Below are 21,508 nucleotides of genomic sequence, written 5' to 3'. Positions count from 1 at the left end.
AGGGAACTCTCCAGATATAAAATGACCACTGGCAGGAAGCAGAGGCATCACCTTCCTTATTCAATGAGGCCACTACTGCTTCTCTGATGGTGAATACAGGAAACAGGGAATTGGAGCTAAGGTCGCTAGAGAACAAACAGAACTCAGTTCTACTTTTAAAACCTTTTGTTGCCAAAGATAAATAGGGATTCGCTCTTAGTCTTTTCACAGTCTTATTTTCTGATAGTATGCAGTCCTTCAGAATCTTAGATGACATAATTCACCAGATTTTTGTTCAAAATAAAAATTAATAAAGAATATTGCCTATGTTCAAGTCAATTAAAAAATTATCAACCATTTCCTATTTGATTGCCAGATGAAGACAAAAATAAAAATATATCTGCCATCTAGGAATTTCCAATATACTATTTATTATATGTTTTACATATCTTACATGCAGACTCAACTCCATCCAGAATTCATACTTGGCACTAACTCACTCAAACCTTCCCTCCCATTATTCTTTTTTTTAGGTTTTTGCAAGGCAAATGGGGTTAAATGACTTGCCCAAGGCCACACAGCTAGGTAATTATTAAGTGTCTGAAGTCAGATTTGAACTCAGGGACTCCTGTCTCCAGGGCTGGTCCTCTATCCACTGCATCACCTAGCCACCCCCCTGCAATTACTCTTAATGAGGTTAGGCTAGACTTTCCTGTTTATAGACATATAAACTCAGCAGGCAGTTGTGACTATTTGTGAAAACCCATCCCTGATCAACGTCATGGCAATTCAGTGATCTAGCTTACAAGCAAGTAGATTAAGATGCAACTCAAACATTTATTAAGCACCTATTATATACAAACTGTGTGCTGGGTATGGGGATACAAAGAGCAAAATAATTAATATGCTCAATGAGTTTACATCCGATTTAGTATTTAAGAACCCATACATTTTCCAAGTTTATTTTTTCAGGAACCTTTGTTACTTAGGCTTTCAGTATAGTTGTTCAATCCTTGATATTATAAGAATTGATGTTGCTTTATGGCCGTTGTGTTTGGATAAGACTAGACATATAATAACGAGAGCTGAACTTTATTTTAGTTAATAAGATCATAGACACACACACACACACACACACATATATATTTATATACACATTTACTTATATTTGATGGGTTTCCACGTATGTATATGTCTTTAAGGCTAAAAAGACAAATATTTGAGGCCTTCCTAAGAGTTGAAAGTGCATCATATAGAATAGTTTGTATATTAAGGAAAAGAAAGTGAATCATTTCAACTGTAAATTAGTTACTGTGAGGTGGACATTTTTTCTTGTAATATATATATATATATATATATATATATATAGTTCTACTTATATTGTTTTGCATTTATTGTGAATTGATGGTTTTATTATTTACATTAGTAGCAGATTTTAATACTGATAGAAAATTATTTGCCTGCTGAGTATCTTTGGCATGCATAAATATTAAACCATTGCCAGTGGAAAATCATGAAGAATGAAAAAACTAGTAAAGAAAAATACATGTTCCATTTTTCAAAAAATGCTAATAAATCTGGCTTACTGTAGGCCAGTGAGTTTGACTGTGATTCCTAGCAAAGTCCTAAATCATATTCTTAAAAAGCTGGTTTCTGAACATATAGAAAAGGAAACGGTGGTAGCAAAGAATCAACATGGTCTCCTCAAAAACACTTAATGCCAGTGGTTTTTTGCTAGTCATTTGACAGGATTACTAGGTCAGAAGAATTCTATATGTAGAATTTACCTAGATTTTAAAAAAGTATTTGGCACAATCTCAAATGGTTTTCTCGTGGAATAGATGATGAGATTTAAGGTGAAGTACAGGACAATTAATACATTTAGCTTGTGTCCCACGAAGTCATTGGAGATTCAGTACACTCTTAAAAGTAGGACTCCAATGGAATGTCCCTGAGTTCTATAATTGGTCATATTCTATTTATTACTTTTATCAGTGAATTAAATAGAAACATAGAAATGCAGCAGGAGAAGTGTTAGACTTGAATTTGAGAAAAACTGGTCCAAAATCTACCTTACACATTGAGTAACTGTGTGTCCATGTCTACATAACCTCTTTGTTTCTTCCATTGTAAAATGGGTTATGATTATATCTATAGCAGATTGACCACAAGATTATTGTGAGAATCAAAGAAAATGTTGAATATAAAGAAATTACAAATAAAAATGAATATCAGGTTTTGAAATCAAATTTGTAAATGGATCAAAGCTTAGAATGAGCATGTCAGTTGATATGGAATTCAAAGACAACTTGGCAGGCTAGAACTTTGGGCCCAGTTGAATAATATGACATTTAACAGCCATAAAATGTATCCCTATATTGCATGTATTCAAAGAACTTTCTTCTCAAGTACAAGGGGGAAAAGATATGGTTAGACAGCTCTACATTTGAAAAAAAAAATTTCTGAGGCTTTTAGTCCTACAAGATTAAGTAACAATGTGAGATGAAAGCCAAAATAAACTTTTATGCTCTTAGGAGGTAAGTCAGAATCTAGGACTCTGGAAGTGTTGAGTAATCTTGATATTCTACAGGAAGATTATATCAGAAGCATTATAATGATGAAGCAATATAGGCTGAATGAATGAACCCATTCAATAATGTCAGTTCAAAACTAGCTAAATGATAAAACTCAGAGAGAATTACTAATAGCTCTGTAATGAAGTCTCAAATGGAGTGCCCCAGGAAGCTGTGATTGACCCTATTTTGACTAAAGGCATAGAGAACATCATTATGAAATTTGCAGGACAAGTAAAGTTAGAATGGATATCTAATACTTGACGATAGAGTCAAAATCCAAGCAATTTTATTCTGCTTCAGAATTTCTAATCTGTGGGAAAATAAAATAATTCCAAATTCAATAAAGATGAGTATAAAACCATATATTTAGATCCGAACAGCTGACGTCACAAGTGACTTTCCTGAAAAAGATGTGGGAATTTTAGTGAACTGCAAACTAAATATTATTCAGCAGTGTGATATGGTAGCCTCCTTTCCATCCTGCTCTAAAACACAAGTTACAGGTTTTGACTCCATTTAGAGAGGCATCGATTCTAGGACTGAGGAAGTATCCTACAAGAAGAAGACCGCTCGGGTCTCGTATTGACCCAGAGTTTTGAAAGAGCAGCGATCATCCGAAGAATGTCCAAAAGGAAGAAAGCAAAATAGTGAAGGCCCTCAAGCCCGTGGTGTAAGATAATGGATTAAAGGAATAAAGGTTCTTCAACCAGGACAAAAGAAGAATTAGGAGGACATCATATTTGTCCACAAGTTTTTGAAGGCCTTTCATGAGGAATAAAGACTAAAATAATTAGATCTTTCGCAGAAGTAAATTTGTTAGATGACAAGATAAGTGCCTTGGAGAGGAGTGAGTCTGTGCTTACTAGAGGCCCAAGGGGAGAGACCAGAGGGACACTTCCTGCATATAACAGTGTAGTAGCAGTAGAGTGGAGTTGATAGAATAGACTGAGTCCAGAAGACAAACCTGTGTTCACAGTCAGTTTCAGATACTTCCTCACCATATTACCCTGGGAAAGTCACTTGTCTTTTTTGCGTCTCAGTGTTGAGGAGGTTGAAGGGTAGCTAAATGGTATAGTGGGTAGACCATAAGTCCTGAAGTCAGGAGGAACCAAGTTCAAATCCAGCCTCAGACACTTGACACTTTGCTGTGATCTTAGGCAAGTCACTTCACCCTGATTACCTCCCATTCAGGGCCATCTCTAGTAATCCTGATTCCCATCTGACCACTGGACCCAGGTGACTCGGGAGGAGAAAGTGAGGCTGGTGACTTAGTACAGCACAACCCTCACTCAAATCCACCTCAGGTGCTTGTCATGGCATCACCTCCCTGATGTCGAAGGACAAAACAAGCCTACCATCTAGTTCTTTAGCACTATGATCCTAATGCCTTAGTATGCATCGTTTTGGGGTATGGGTCAGACTAGATAATTGCTGAAGGAGCTTTCATCTGATATTCTGCAATTCTGGGAACCAGGCTGCTGAAGGACTTCAAGCCTGCCATCTGAGGCTTCCAGATGCATTTAGTCTAAAGTAGACATAAACCAGGGGAACTTGATAGCTTATCTTCAAGCATTTGAAATATTATGATTTCTTCCACTCCTCATAGCAATAATATTAGGTGGAAAATGAAAGGGACACATTTTAACCCGGATTTAAGAGTAAACTTCCTATCAAAGTTATCTGTCATGAAGTCAAATGGTCTGTCTTGGGACAGGATGGTTTCTCTCTTACAGGAAGCCTGGCACAAGTGGGAAGACTATTCAGCCAGGGATATTACAGAGAGCATTGTTACTCAGGGATGGGTTGGAGTGAATGGCCAGGTAGCTTCCTTCAAGCGCTGAAACTTTTTAACTTTGTATTGGAGCTTTATCTTAGTTGAAGGGTGACACAACCCATGAGTGAACTTTCCATTTTCCAGTATGCAGCTTTCCTTTTGAAGAAATGAAATCTGTGTAACGGAAAAATTCTGCTGACTCATGTCTGGCAGTTCTTCTTATTTTACTTTATCTAATGTCATTATTTTTTCTTTAAATTTAGAATGACAAACTAGTGGATTTCTCAATTTTATTACTCACCATTTTTAAGTCATTTCTTCATTGTGACTCATATTCAAGTTTCCTTAAAATGACAGATCATGTGTTGATAATGTCAGTGAAAATAAATATGACCCTGTGCTTTTCCGAGTGATTTTTCTGATTAATGTCCTTAATCCATGAAAATAAATTGGATAGATCATCAGTGACTCATTTCACATGCTTTCCCAATCCAATAGTCTTCAGAATAAATTGAGATTTTGAAAGTGGCAAAGTCTATGACTGTGTTACCTAAGCTCAGAGTCTTGCCTCTTCCCACAACTTTAGAGGAGCAAGTCTCCAGGGAAATGGAGAAAGTTAAAAATCCAGGCCTGTACAAATTTTTGTTCTTACATCTTCAAGCTGACAGGTACCTTGGCATGTTGCTGTGGCAACATCCCCATATTTAGATGAAATATGATAAAGTGTGAAATGAAAAGGCATATATAATATCTGATAGCAGTCTGCTGAATTTCTGATGTTTGGGCTGAGTGTGAAATAGCCTCATCCTCATTGCTTTGGGGCAAAGCAAGTTGAGTTTTTGCATTAGTTTAAGTGAGGATGATGCTAACCTAGTAAATGGACCAGAGGTAGCATGACACAGCAGATAGGTACTAGACTTGGAGTCAGGAAGAGGGATTTGAAACTCACACCAGACATTTCTTAGTTGTGTGGCCCTGGGCAAGTCATTTAAAACAGGGGTCATAATAGTACCTGCTTCCCAGATTTGTTGTGCAGATGCAGTGAGAATTGTGTATGTACAGCACTTTGAAAAGCTTAAGTGCTCTATAAAGATGTTTATTGTTATTATTATTAATAATTTCTATGAGGATTAAAAAACTTCTGAGAATTAAAAAATGACTTCTACGAAGACTCTTGACAGAAATCACAAAGTGGCTTATTTAATAGCCTACAATTAATTCTGAGAGCATTGACATAAAATATTTCATCAAACACTTCAGGATACATAAATGAGCTTTCATTCATATTAGTTTCAGTAATTGAGAATTTATGAATATGTCGGTGAAGAATGCTATTTAACTTTGGACATTTCTGGTATGTAGTTTGAGAACAAGTACCTGCTGCTGGGTTTTCTGTTTATATGGTTCTGCTATCTTCTCTGGATTAGCAACATTCACGTAAATTCTTTCAAAAGAAATGATACAGGTTGTCTCTGACATCATTCTCATGCGCCATATTGCAGCGTTAGATTATCTTATCTGCCTTTCACGAAGATATTTCAGATGTTATGTCTGGACAAATGGTCACTTTTCATTAGCTTTTTACATATTCTGCAAACATTTTCCTTCGGTTCTGACACATTCCCATAACTGAATGCAAAATTCTTCTTTGCAGAACAGTCTCATGTATCTATGATCTACTGGTAGGTCTTTTGTTCAAGGGTTAGCAGAGCACAAGGCCTGGAAGAATAAATCCATAATCTAGTGGAAAAAATATTGCCCTCAGAAATCATGAGACCCGAGTTCTCTGCTTGGCTCTTCCGTAACTAGATGTTGCCGATGTGGGCAAAGCTCTTCTCTTCTTCATGTTTCCATATTTATCAAATGAAATTTCAACTCAATGATTTGGAGTTGATCTTAGAGTTTTGAATAGGCAGTAGGAAAGAGGCAGAACAAATCCTCCTGAGAAGTAGCAGGGAACTCTTCCATCCTTTTAGATATGGATAAGGCCTTCAGATCTTCAGAAACCACTGGAAAATACACATGCTGTGCATCCTGTATTTGGGTTTAGACTAAGCTCTTGAGAAAAATCTGCATCAGAAAGTTACTTGACGGACTGAGGTTTTCTAATCTCCTTGGGGCAAGGAAAGTTATGATTTCCTAAATTCTTACATCAGGGTATATGGGGATGATTGTAGTAAATGGGATTGAGGCAGCTTGATATTGTGAATAAGCACTGGGTTTAGAGTCAGGAAGCTGGGTTTGAACACTTAGCAGTATGATCCTGGGCAAGTGACTTGGCCTCACAGAGCACTGGGTTCGGAGTCTTCCTTAGTTCAAATCCAGCCTCAGGCATTTTCTAGTGATGTGACCTTGGGCAAATCACTGAACCCTGTTTGCCTCAGTTTCCTTATCTAAAATGAGATGGAGAAGAAAATGGCAAACCTCTTCAGTATTGCTGCTAAGAAAACCCCAAGGGGATTTACAAAGAGTTGGACAGGACTGAATATCAAAAAAGAATGTTTTCCTTTAGATAAAAGTAAATAAAAATGTATGTATATTTTTCTCACTATAATTTGAATTGTTTTTGCACATTAGAATTCTATCACTTTACATAGCTATGTGTGTTAACATTTTAATTATTCTCTTAAACACTCTTTAAGCATATCTGGCTCTTTAAAGGGCAGTTCCATGCTTTTCCTGTGCTATCTCTCTATATATGTATTTCATTTCATTTGCACCACCTTTTCTCAGTCCAGTAGTAAAGCTATTTTAGGGATACTTTTTTTTCTAGAGCCTACTAAGAATCATGAGGACCATAAATGTAAATGACAAGCACAAAATAAGTAACCACATTCAAGGGACAGTAGTCAAACTTCTAATTTTTCAAAAGCACAATTGCTGACAGTGGAAAAATGTTTTTATGAGAATATGGAAAAGTGAGAATAGAAAACAGACTTTTCATGCCATCATCTCATGTGTTGAACTTTTCTCTTAATGTTTTAGAGATGGAATTCTGCGAGACTCCCCACATTCTGTGCTCAGGCTACCAGACAGACATGCATAGTGTATCTCAGCATGGCTACCAGTTGGAGATGGGCTCTGATGTGGATACAGAGACAGAAGGTGGCACTTCTCCTGACCACGCCTTGAGGATGTGGATGAGGGGAATGAAATCAGAACACAGTTCGTGTTTATCAAGCCGAGCCAACTCTGCATTGTCCTTGACTGACACAGACCACGAAAGAAAGTCTGATGGAGAGACTGGTAAGCAAACCCATTATATGATTCTTAAAAACCAGACAGAATGCCACAGTGACCTTTTCTTTGTTTCACTTTTTCCGTGTAACTATCAATATGGAAAATGGAAGCACAAAGTATGTGACATAGAATCTTTGCTACCCCATGCCTTTCTTCTATTTAATATCTGGCACTGTGCCCTCCGTTTCTTGTCAGAATGTACATTCACCTCTCTAATACATCTTTTAGTATTCACATTAGCATTGCATTGTCACATTTCTTTCGAGTGCAACATTTAGATCAAAAATTTTGAACCAATACATCTATAATCAGAAGTAATCTTTTTATCATAGTCTTTTCATATTTTCTATTTTTGTTCATAACACCCTGTTGAACATATATAGAATGATGTAAACCAACCAGCTTAGAATACTGTTTTTTACAAAATAGTAATTGATAGGAAAATAATGTTGCTTTCTTGCTAGAGAATGGATTAATCTCATTAAGTCATAATTACTTTCTACTCTTTAAAATGACGTAATTCAAATTCCGATTTTCTTTTTTTATTTCTAGTCCTCTAATGTTGCCTCAAAATAGAAATTCTTTCATAGAAAAGATGTTGACATTTCAAATCCTATCTCTTTCCATCAATTACTGTCTTTGCCATTTGAATGACTATCATCAAAATAGAAATTGTCTCTTAGAATCTTAGTGACCAAGTACCTATTGCCAAAAGGAAATGAGGTTCAGTAACATTCTTATCCTTCGTGATTTTCTGCTTTATCCTCTTTTTCCTCAAATCCCCACAGGATGATGAAGACAAAAAACTGTAAAACCTTTTCTATAATTTGATTAGCATGCCATTTCCCAAATTGTAGATGCTTCAGAATGTCACTGAGAAAAGTCCATTTAGACTCATCAGGTCCTAAGTTTCTTCACTCCCATTTAACAAGCTGGAGGTAGGATAGTGAAGATTGAGTGTTAATAAACATGATGGAGAAAAGGAAAAAAAATCAGTGCAAGAATATTGATGGCAGAAAGTTAGACCTTTGTTGAAGAAGAAGCTTGGGGTAATTTCAAAGTGTTATATGTTGTCCTGAAGAATATCATGTCCACTCTTACCCTATTGAATTCTTAGTTTTCTGTTAGAACTGTCTGTCCAAGATACATGTACTGATGAACCAGATAGGTAAGACTGTCCATAAACTGCTTGCTTAGAAGAAGAAAAATAGACTGTCTTCACCAACTTGGCTTTTCCTATTAAAACAAATAAGCCAAGTACTTTTGAATGATTATAGATCTCATTTAGAAGCCTCTGCAGTGTTTCAAGAACTTCATGCAGTCAGCAAAATATCATCCATAAGCAAATATCTGAAGGACCACCATCCATGGGAATCCTTCCTGGATTTAGCTGCTAAACAACCTTCATGATGTTGGCACACAATTTTGGCAAACATACATCCTCCTGATATTGACTCACTTGATATTAATATGGAATTGCTGCAAAAAGTTCTCCATTAAAGATTTGATAGCATTTTGTATAGTTTTGACATACAACTGTAAGTCATCTTACTGAAAGAGAACCATTAACATGACACTTCGCTCTACCAAGTCAATTTTTTTAATAGTCAACAAACAATATGCATGGCAGGACCTTGTCTTCTCTGCAGTCAATTTTGTGAAGATAGGAAGAACCTCTGCTAGAGAATATTTTTTGTCAAATTCTCTTCTCCTGCCTTCATCAAGGATGCCCTCATTATACATGTAGATTTTTCTCATAAAAATATTATAAAGAATGGAATTTAGACCTATGGGAGGAAAGTCATTGGTGAAAACTAAATAAGAAAATGTGTTAATTTTTTTCAAGGTTTGATAAGCTTCCAACTCTCTAATACCTTGGGAGTTAATGCCTCAGCACCCCCAACATTGTATAGTCTCTGACACAGATGTTGATGTGTAATTCATATCAGTTAGCTGTACTTAGTCTTGTCCTGCTGCTCTCCCCATTTTTTTTCTCCAGTATCATGTCTGCATCTTCATACCATCAGGGATGGTATTATTAGAATCAAGTTTTTGGTGGTTCCACTTAATTGATAGAGAAAAGACATTGAAATCTTGACAGATGTTTTCCTTTATTCATCTGTTTTTGGTCCTGCTTCCACTTTGATCCCCAAATGGTCATAATGTGATGATGATACTTAGGTGATTTTCTCACCACGCTTTGCAGAAACGTGCTTTTTGTTCCATCGCTCCTCACTGTTTGATGAGGCAGTACTGTATGTAACTTTCTACCATTTTCCTCTATAAGATTTTTGCAAAAAAGTTTATGTTCTATGCTAGTGTTCTCTACGATGGGCATTCGCTCTGTTTAACAAGGAGATCAGCTATTGTCAAACCAACTACTCTTCCTAGGCTCTCTTGATCTCCTAATATGAAGCAATTGGCTTATATGAGTTAAACTTAAGAAATGATAATAGTCTGTGTCAATATCTTTTAGAATTTATTTACCATTTAAAATGTGATTGAATCTCATAAGTTAGAGTAGCTTCAATTGCATAGCTTATCTTTTAATTTTTAATTTCCTAATACTGTATTCATGTTTTCTTTAGGCTAACAGTTCATTGGTCTGACTATTCCAGACAGCTAATTTAGAAATTACTCCTACATCAGTAGCCCTTGGTTTCTTATCTGTTAGAATACAATCAATTTCATCTTCAGTGATATGTGTTGCTTTCTGTGTCGACATCACACATTTTTAAAATACTCATTGTGAGCAATGCGATATGCGATAACGAATTGTTATAGCTTTGTGTCTTGGGATGGGGGGGTGGAAACCTCCACTGAATCTATGAGTCACCCTTCCATTTATCTGCATCTTCTTTTGTCTTCTAGATTCCATTACAGTGACATTATCAACATTGGTATGAATTAGGTGGTCCAGTCATTATGTCTACTTGTTAGCAATTGAACAATAATCTTAGTTTACAGTATCCAGACAGGTTGATATTTATCGATGATCTAAAATCTTTCTTAGCATCTTCTGAGCCCTTTTTATGCTACTTTGGCACATTTAGTGTAGAAATAAAAGAAAACTCTGTAGAAGTGAAAACTATTTAGCATTTTTCTTTTTTCCAGGAATTAACCTGGACAAATAACTCCTCTCTTGACTAATCTACTGGTGATGAACTTCTCTGTATTTGACTAGACTCTCTTGGTATCCTAATGTCAGGCATTTAAATAGAAGAGCCGCTGGGTGGTGCTACAATGGATAGAGCACCAGCCCAGGAGTCAGGGGAACCTGAGTTCAAATCCAGCCTCAGACATTTAATAATTACCTAGCTGTGTGGCCTTGGGCAAGCTACATAACCCAATTTGCCTTGCAAAAAAAACCCCTAAAAAATAAATGGAGGACATACATCATCATTATCATCATGACTACATTAACCTATAGAGAGCAGATAACCTTGTCACCAGGACAATCCTCAAACTTTTCTAATAAGAAATCACCTGTTAAATTCTCTGGTCTGCTGATATAGCCTTCAAGAACCCATGGTCACCTTCTTGTCACATTGATGAGACATTGAAGGAGCAGTTCTATATAAGGATCCCATTGAATACCTCATGAAATATTTTTAAGAATGACTGCATGGTATAGTGAAGGCAAGTCCACTGGCTTGGACTCACATCCTGGTTCTGACATGAGCTTCACTGGGAATTGGGGCAGATCATTTAACCTTGCTGAGTCTCAGTACTTTCCCCTGAATTTAGGTAGATTTTAGAACTTCAACCTTCCTAGGACAGTCTGGTTTGGGCATTCAACTTCATATTTCCATGATGTTGGTTGTATTCCTTCTGTTTAATTAACTAGGCAGACCTTTCAAAACACACATGAAATATTTATATTCCCTCATCAGATCTATTTGCTTGTTCTCTACTCTGGGACATTAAAACAATTGACCTTCCATAGCAGTACTCACTAACTTAGTATGTCAAAAAATATCAGGTGTTATAAGGAGCCATGGATTTCTTGACCTCCATGGGAGCTTTATTCATTCTCAAAACTGAAGATTTTGTCAACAAATTCTTTCATATTCATGAATTTCAGCAAGATTTTTCTTTTGAAAAAAATCTTAGATTTTTTATTTTTTAAAATTCAATTTATTCTCAAATGAAGATCCATCTTCTCTCCCTACCACCTTTCCACTTCCATTCCTTTCCACGTTGATAAAGCAAGGGAAACCAAAGCCCTATTACAGATAAGTAATCAAGAAAATTAATTCCTACACTGGTCATGTCCATAAAATATGTGTCTATTATATTAAACTTGGTTTAGAATACAGACCTGAGTTTGAGGATTTACAGAGAATTGGGTCTAAAAGCTAGTACAATATTTATTAACATATAGCAGAACAAGCAAGCAAAAATGAATATACACACACACACACACACACACTATGTGGTATAGACAATGCTTTGGCTTCATAGATGTAAAGAAATTCATGCAATTCAAGAGATGGGAGATGGATTTGGTAGTAAAGATTTCAATGAGGGTACATGCTTAGAGTGGAGTCTGAATGAGAAACTTTTGTACCTTAAAATCAGCTTGGTTGATTTTAGGTATTTGATACCATGGGGGAGGGAGTATTCCAAATCAGACTCAGATATCTTAGGGAAATTTTCTGGGCCATTTATCAGTACCAGACTTGGGAGTAGAAGTTGAGTGAGGACTTGAGCTGGTAACCAAAGATCCTAGGAATAATCGTGACCCTCATCCACTGCATTTGGCCAGATGTCTTATCAAATCAGAATCCAGAATCATTTACATATCTGACAGAGGGTCAGAACTGAGGAAAAGTCTAGGTTGCCTGTCATTGTTTATATGTTTATGGGCATTAGGACCCCTTAGTCTAAGTCTAAATATCTATATTGGAGTCTTGTCATCGAAAATTTTAGTATCAAACAACATATATCAAAGATCACGGTTAGCCAAGGCTCAGTCTGTGCTTTGAATCAATGGCCTCTGTTAAAAGAATGGGTGGCCTATTTCATTATGAGTCCCCTACAATTGTGGTTGATCCTTGTGTTGATAGGAGTTCCCAAATCTTTCCCAGTTGTTTGCCTTTACAATAGTATTGCTGTTATATAAAGTGTTCTCTTGATTCACCTTACACTGTGTCAGTCCGTACAGGTCTTCTGAGGTCTTGCTGAAACTGTCATCATTTTTTTCCAGTTTACTAGTATTCTATCATATACATATACTGGTTCACCCATTCATCAACTGATAGACAACCTTTCACTTTGCAATTGTTTGCCAGAACAAAGAGAAGTGGTACAAATATCCTGGTACATAATCAGTATTTCTCTTTCTTTAATCTCTTTGAGCTATAGCTTTGGGGCATCATTCAATTGCTTCCATAATGGCTGAGCCTGTTCACAGATCTACCAACAGTGAATTTCCTTCTCACTTGGATTAATTTATTATTTATTACCTTCACATATTCTCTTTTCCAGTAATACCATTCTTCTCTATACACAACATTTTATTTCCCATTCTGTACAATTGCATCGACTGTACCCTATAAGGAGAATGCATTCTGCCCTTGGCTCTCCCTTTTGCAATCCATGATCACCATCTGAGTTCCACCTTTCCAAGATGTAGATCTGTATCACATCTCCCCAGTTGTTAGTGCTTCCCCTCTCTGAATATTACCATGTAGTGATTTGCATTTATTTTGAATTGAATTTTCTAGATATATAAAACTATTCTTGAAATGGAGTGTAAGTTCCCTTGAAGGCAAGGGCTCCTCTTTCTCTTTATATCCCTAGAACCTAGCAGTGTTCAACATATGAGGGAGAGGGGTGCTTAATAAAGGCTAATAGAATGCCTTGTAATTCTGATAAATGACAAAACTAGTTTGCCATTTTCTTGTCAAAAAGAAGAATTTCCAGGTCTTTTTTAGGAGTCCTATACCATAGGAACTACTAAACCCCAAATGAGACTAGTGAATCCAATTATTAATTAACAATAATTCATAATGTTAGTGAATATTATTCAATTGATTAAACTTATTCAGGCTTGTGCTGGAACCAACTCTAACTAGTTTAGGAGAGCCAATTGTTAAATTTTCATTGTAAGCATTTATACATCAGAAATTTGCAGTCACTGGAAGTCAGGATCAATTTATTGTTTTGTTTATTATCTTGACTTAAAGTCTTAATAATGCAAATGAAATTTAAAGTGTTTGTGCATGCTTTCTTCCTCCCTACCCTGCAGTCCCATCCTGGTTGTTAAATATACTGACCCATCCCTACCTTATATTTTGCTTTGGTAATTCCAGCCATCTAGCTAATGGTTGATCTCTCTGTCACAATCTAATCTAGCCAGTAGCTGAGTTATCTCTTTTCCTATAGTCCCCTATAAATATAGTCTTCCTGGTGATAGTTAAGGGAATTGCTCTTTGTGCTATACTTTATATATCTAAAATCACCATTTTTAAAAATAAAAGTAGTCTTCATTTTAAGCAACAGATCTGTTCATAGGAATGAGGGAGCCTAGATTTAGAACTAGGAGGAACTTCAGAGGTCATTTAATCTGAAACACTCCCACTTCAACACACATACTTTATAGATTTTTTTTAAATGAAGCCTTCTTTTAAATGCCAAAGGGGGAGAAAACTATTTGCAGCAAACTTAAAAAGTGAGTTCTCAAATAGAATTTGAAAGTTTAGATGTTGGTTTGGTGTATTTTTTGAAGAAGCAGCAGGGTATAGTGGGTTGAGTACTGATGGTTAAGTCTGACCTAAGATCTTAAATAGAAACCTGTCTGACCCCTCCTCACTTTATGACCCTGGTCAAGTTACTTGTCCTCTTTGTGTTTCAGACAGATTGCTAAAGCTTATGAATTTCCCTGCCTAAGAATATCATACTGAGGCTCATCTGAATGTACTTCATTGGAACTGTGGCATAATGATACAGTTCACCCATCATTAATATAACTAAACTCAATCTTGTATTTGTTGCAACTCATTAGTCCATGACCTTAACTGACTATGTTTTGAAAGAAAGGTTCCCTTTAGAGTTGTTTTTTCCTCTAATTGTATTGGTCTCTATGCTTTTATTTCTATACCTTATATTACTTTCATCCAAGAAGTTTCTTAGGTAACTGCGGGAAATTCATAAGACAATACTTCATATTGTTTCAACTTAGAGGATTTTTATTTGTATTGAATTTCCCTGGAGGTTCCATCACAATCAATATTAAATGGGTTTAATCTCATATTTCTGTTTCTTTCATTTTAAACGTAAGATGTGAATAGCATGATATAGAATGGGTGTATTCGTGGGTATACATACTCACAGATATAAGGTTGAGGGTATCTTAAAAGAAACAAATCTATGGCTGTGCTCTTCAGTTGCCTAATTAGGAAGCAGTCAGACAAATTTGTTTTACAACTATTGATTCAGTTCACCTTAAACAATTACAGGGTTAATTCTTACCTGTAACAAGTCTAGCATGTAACTTTAAAAGGTGATTTCTTATCCAAATTAACTGGTTGGAATAATGTAGATCAATGAACTCACAGAGCACAGACTGTCACTGCTGGAAGGAACTCCAAAGATCACCTAATAGAATAGAGCCCCTTCATTTTTCTCATTTTACATGAGAGCAAACTGAGGTACTAAGCAGCTAAATGGCTTTACCAAGGTCACACTTCTGTTAAGTGACAGTAAAATGGAGATAGTAGAATAAGGAACTCTTCATTTCCTAGCAGCCATTTATTCAGTCCCCCTTGGCCTTTTTATTCTTCAGATGAATTATTTAGTTTGTTCTTTTCCACACCAACCACTAGAACGAACTTGTACTTATAAAAAAATCAGAGAATCTTGGAATCCATGCTGTAGAGGAGGTCAGCAAAAGTCATTTTTTCCATAAGTCCATGTCCAGGCAGGAGTACATGAAAACCATCCCAGTTAGTCAGCTCAAAACAAAATAATGGCTTTCTTTTGAGTATATAACCATGTCTCACTTATCAGGTATAAAAATGGACTCACAAGGGAGTCCAATTTTTATCCCTATTTACTCCAACAAAATGATTTGTCATAATCTCTTTGAAGTTTTTTGGTAAACCATGAGGAGATAATGTGATGATGTCAGGCAGTAAAGGTAAAGTAATCTTGGGCTGCATTGAGAGGCATTGGTGTCCAGGAAATTGATGTTAAGACTTCCAGCCAAGCTGACTACCTAAATAAGAGCTAAGAAGACCCAGATTCCACCTATCTACAACAATAAAATGCTACTTTGCACCAGAACAAATAGTGATCAAAAAGATCCATTGAAAAACTATAAGCCTTGTATTCCTGATGTCTTTCAATCAGTTTTGACATGGTAAAGACATAAAATCCTGTGAATTGTAACTTTTTAATATACTGTTTCCTATTAGTAGGATTGTTAAAGATGATCGCAAAGTGTGTAGAGATGATTCTGATGACATTTTTTTAAGCTGATGAGAAAGTAAGCCTGTATGTTCATAGGAGTAGTTGATATTCTCTTAGTTTCCACTTCTAAATATTGCTGAGGGGCGAGATTTTTTTTTCCCACACCAGAGGTATCTTTCCTTTCTTCAGTTAGTTTGGGTATCAGTCCAACAGTCCCTTCAAAACTGTATTACTACAGCACAGTTTTACATGCTGCTACCTACTTTACTACTCTATACACACTTATTCTGATTCAGTTACTTTGCCCATCATTTTCTTTTTACTGCTATTTCTACCTCCCTTGTAAATGTATTCAAGACTGTGATGTCAGTACCTAAAAGTGGGTCTGTTCTTGATGGTGAAAAATGTGTTATGGAAATCTTTCTAGATCTTTAGAATTTTTTCTCTTGAGTCTTTCATTCCATTTCCATTATTAAATGCTCCAAGAATGACATTCCTTATACTTCCTTAGGTCTTTCCCTAAACTCGCCGACCATCACTCTGGGATGAATCCTCTGTGGCGATAAAGCCTGGTTAGTTTTCCTGCAAAGGCTGCAGGGAGGTATGGGTACTAAAGACTCAGAAAGGAGAATTCTTGTTCCCAAAGTTCTTAGCATCTAATGATTCAGCCTCAGAAAATGCTATCATATAATCAGTGCAAATGACATTAAAAAAAGCATTAACAGCCTTATTGCTGTAACCTAAGGGTTTTTTCATACTTACCTTGTTGCTGAAACCTTCTATACCTATTGTCTTGCCTAAAGTGTGAGCTCTTAGAGAGCAGAGAGTGTTACTTTTCTGTTTGCATCCTCAGTACTTGGCCCACATTGAGTTCTTTATAAATATTTATTCATTTTTTATTTATTTTTGGTGAAGTCTTTAAGTCTTTACCCTTTATAAGCCTTTATTCCTGCTCTATGAGTTACAGTATGTTTCTCACCTCTTTTGAGGAATTTTTTTTAACCTTGGCTTTGAAGCCATAGAGTATCAGTTTAATTTAGTTTAGAGGATAGAAGATTTCACTTCAGTTTTCTGCTTTATACGGGTACTTTGTCTGCAGTTCTCATGGTGGTCTTTTTGAAAATGCTTATCATAAGTGGTCTGGATGCCCCATAAAATTTTTTCCTGTTTTCTTTGCTTATGCATAAAGCCAACTCCAACAACTCTTTAGTTTATCTATACCCAGGAGAACACGTCTCTTTCTGAGTTCCAACGTGGCATTGGACATGACTAAAATGACTTAACAACAAACCAAGGAGAAACTTGTAAGTAGTTTTTTCCTGACCTTTGACTTCTTTCCCCTAGCTTCATTTATAACAAGAATGTCAAGATTAAGAAGGTTTGTTAAACTAGTCATCGGTCAGGAAAATCCCTTTTAGAGTATCATCAGCTAAGTGAAAGCTTACAGAAGGCTTACAATTGAAATGATTCTTATCATCTTCTGTCCTGTATATTGCCACTCTGCCCCATCCCTGCAGAAGAGGAAACGGACAGCCCAGGACTAGGAGCCATTATATAGTTATCCTTGATGAAATGGTTTCTGCGACAAATAATTTATGTTCCCATCATTCCATTGATCCTGCAGTGGAATTCTTCTCTATGTTCCTTCTTCCAATTAGCATGAGAGTTCTTTTAGAGCAAAGATTGTCCAAATGTCAAAGGAACTTTGTGGAACAATGCAATGACTTGGTAATGGCTTTGGCAGAAGCCCTGCTGTATAACTGATATGGTAACGGCTCTGCTGGACCCATCAGACATGTATAAGACACTGCAGTTGACTTTGGAATGGTTCCTTTGGAGATGTTACACCATCAAAGGAAGTATGTAAGTCATTGGAATTACTGTAGGTATAGGCGAAGCTTCTGCAGTTGTTTTCATTTGTAGGAATATTATAGCAATCTGGATGGCATTAAGAAGCTAGGAACTGGACGAGTCCAAAGGTTTTTTTCCTTTTCCCTCATACAAGATATTTACATCTCTTTCTGCCTTCTCTGTACTGTTGTTCTACCTACAAACCTAATAATCGGGTCCTTGAAAATAAGACTTTTTTTTACAACCCTCATTGAAGTAAAAAAAAAGTCTGTCATGTAAGAAATTATATACCTATTAAAGGTACATGTGTGCATGTGAATGAGTATTATCTAAGTATATGGTTCAGTGAAGGGAAAAAATTGTGATGCAGGAGAAACTTCATGTGAGAAAATGTAATAACTGCAGAAAAAAATGAAAATTAAAAACAAATGAATTTGTAAGCCTATAAATCCAGCCAAATCCATTGGGGTATTACTACCTACACAGGTGACTTCTTTGCACATTCAGTACTATCATAGTATGTAGGAAACATTGAAGCATTTTCTAGTCTTTACCTGTAGACACGAAGGAGCTTCCAAATTGTAAATGAATATGGCTTGATGTGAAGAATTCACCTTAGATAGAGAACTGGAGCATAACCCGTGGTGTATGAGCATTGGGTTGATGAGGACTTTCACCATGTGGACACTTTTTCCAGCAGAACAGGAAGAAGAGGGGAAAGGAAGCTTTTATTAAGCATATACTAAACCCTTTACAAATATTTTAGCATTTGATCTTCACAACAATCCTTGGAAAAGCAGGTGATATTATTGTTTACAGTTAAATAAACTGAAAGAGACAGTGTTTAAGTCTCCAGGATCAGAGCTACTAAGTCTCTGAGACTGGAATCAGATTTTCCTGAGTTCAATCCCAGTGTTTTATCCACATCACCACATATCACTGGGGATGAGTTTAAGGTAAATCCTCCACACTCTTACCTTCTCCAACAGATATGATTTTTGCAGAAGGGCAGAATAGAATCATACCAGGAAGTATAATCTCAGTATGAATTTTTCACTTACTTAATGCTACCTTCTTCAAATTTACTTTGGAGAGAAACAACTCTAAGGAAATACCATATTCTAAGAGGAAATTGGGGTAAAACTTCATTCACATTATTTATTTAGGAATCACAGAGATGAGATATAACTAATTTTATATTATAGACACTCCTTTTCCATTGCCCTGATTTGTTCTGTAGTGATGTCACTAATACATTATAATCAAAACCTCCCTGCTAATGTCATTGAGGATCATTTGTGACGTTTATAGCACAGTTTGTATAAAACTGCTCCTTGTAAAATTGTACATATCATGGTGTAATCTTCTCTACATCTCATATTAATTAATTGTGTGACCTTGGATCAATAACTTCATCTCTCTAAATATCCATTTCCTCATCTCTACAATGGCTTAATAATGTCTACCTCCCATGGTTGTTGCACTTAAATGAAATAATGTATGCAAAGTATTTTATAAACTTTAAAGTGTTATGTAAATGTCAGTTATTTTAACTATTATTATCACTTAACCTTATCTTTTGTTCAGACCCCAATTGCAGAATTCGATGAGGTAAGCCTATACTTACATTCACATTCTATAGATTCAGTATGAAAGAAAATCGTGTCATTTTATTATTATTTATTATTCTACTAATGTTATAAAATATATTATGTATTATTATAACCACTACACCATTGTGTTTCTGATCACTTAAAGACTGTTTTATTATTTCATCTCTGGACTAGGCAAGAACCAAGCACTGTGTCTGGCATGTAGAAGATGCCTAATGAATACTTGGTAAATAAATTGAAGGAGTTAATTTAAAAAGTTGGGACATTTTGGAATCTTTTTTGCACTAGCTTCAAGAATGTGTAGAATATAATTAATAGATTACACTGGATTTCAGTTTTGGGGGTACAGAAGAAATTCAGTTCTTGTTTTATGGTGACAGTTGCCGTTTTCCTCCTAAGCAGCAGAAAAAATATGTGAACTCAAATTGAATCCCTTTTTTCTTGCAAATGGAAGGGCAGGGAGGAGAGAAGTATTCTTTTGAACTGAACATGAGTTGCCATATATAAATATTTTTTACCTGGTTGGCATAATAACCAGTCAACTGCTGAGTAACCTATTTGTTTTGAGCTGGACTGACTATCAGACTTAAGGTCTTCTTCACCAGAAACATTCTCAATGCCTTTCTAGTCTGGTGGTACCAGCCACAAATTGTGTTTGGATAGTAGAGCATTCAAGAAGCCAGGGTTACCTGTAGCTCATTGTGAGACAAGGACAAATTGAAATACCTCATTGAAAATTCAAAAGGGGGTGGCTAGGTGGCGCAGTGGCTAAAGCACGAGCCCTGGAGTCAGGAGTACCTGGGTTCAAATCCGGTCTCAGACACTTAATAATTACCTAGCTGTGTGGCCTTGGGCAAGCCACTTAACCCCATTTGCCTAGCAAAAAACCTAAAAAAAAATTCAAAAGTATTTTATTTTACCACATACAAAAGACAATAAAATCTTTTTATTGGTATGGGTGCTTCCCTTAACACTTTATTTGCCCCTAATTTTAGCTCATGACTTTTTGCTTCATTTGACAGTTAATTTTTTTCTATTTTTCTTCTGAAAAGAAAAAGAATTCTTGAAGATAATGAAATCTGTTCCTTTGCAGTGCTATTAAGTCACATGAACAGCCTGGATTTATAAAATTAGGGTTGGAAATCTGTAGTTCCATAATGGCCAGGATCTGTTTTCTACTGTTAGTTTAGGAGCACTCTATTGTGAGAACACGTTCTTGTCTGTAGAGAAAAGCTTGGTTTGGAAGTGTTACTATCCAGTGGACACAGCTTTATGTCTCTAAGTTGGCTGCCAAAAAAGCAGCAGTTATAAAAACGAAAAGACAGCTGCAAATTTTGAACCTTTGATGTAATGTATACCATGCTATTTTCTTTTGGAAGCAAATAATATGCTCTTGTCACTTAACAATTTCAGCAGTGTACACATAATTGTTTCCATGAACAAATGGCTGGATTATGCTAAGTGGCTGATTTGAAATAGTGTTTTCCTTATTCATCCAGAGTCCATATTCTTCCCTTTTTGTTTTCAGTTTTATGACCGATGTCATCTGGAAATTTCTATTTAAGTAATTTTCATTTATTTTGATGTTAGGGGAAGTGCAGAAACAGTTTGGTTAAAATAGTTTAGCCCTTATTTTTATTGTTCCTTGGCAAGTTTACACATGCTAAAATTCTTCTTCAGAGATTAGAGAGAGATTGTGCACTTTGAGATGTCCTGCAGCTCAGAAACCAGTCCCAACTCTCCAGTATAAATATTTCTCCTTCTACTCAAAGAAGCCATGAGCCAAGAAGAAGACCTCCTCCATTACCACAATTCCCAGGAACCTGAGCTGTTAAATAGTAACATGAATAACTGACCAATTTAGGGAAGTCAACAGTAGGGGGATATCAGTAAATCCAAATTATGTGATTTCACTGTGTGTGTGTGTGTGTGTGTGTGTACACAAATAGTTCAGTTAATTAACTGAACTGGTGAATTCAGATTTTTTTTTTGTGACCAAGGATTTGTATATAGAAATCCACTTACCTTCTTTGAGTAACTTGATTAGTAAAGTCAGTTCA

At 36.0% G+C, this 21,508-nt stretch overlaps 1 protein-coding gene across 6 annotated transcripts in view; it reads left to right on the top strand.

Moving 5' to 3' along the window:
* TENM1 (teneurin transmembrane protein 1) overlaps positions 1-21,508 on the top strand; it is a 1,637,812-nt gene that overhangs the window by 1,146,403 nt on the left and 469,901 nt on the right. For all 6 annotated transcript variants that reach the window (XM_074202813.1, XM_074202814.1, XM_074202809.1 and 3 more), the window contains one exon: positions 7,315-7,575. In XM_074202813.1, coding sequence (XP_074058914.1) covers positions 7,315-7,575 — 261 coding nt within the window. The remainder of the gene's footprint in view (positions 1-7,314; positions 7,576-21,508) is intronic.

The sequence above is a fragment of the Macrotis lagotis genome, chromosome X (assembly GCF_037893015.1).
Source record: "Macrotis lagotis isolate mMagLag1 chromosome X, bilby.v1.9.chrom.fasta, whole genome shotgun sequence".
Lineage (NCBI taxonomy): Eukaryota > Metazoa > Chordata > Mammalia > Peramelemorphia > Peramelidae > Macrotis > Macrotis lagotis.
The sequence above is the reverse complement of the archived record's forward strand: the minus strand, read 5'-3'. Positions and strand labels throughout refer to the sequence as shown.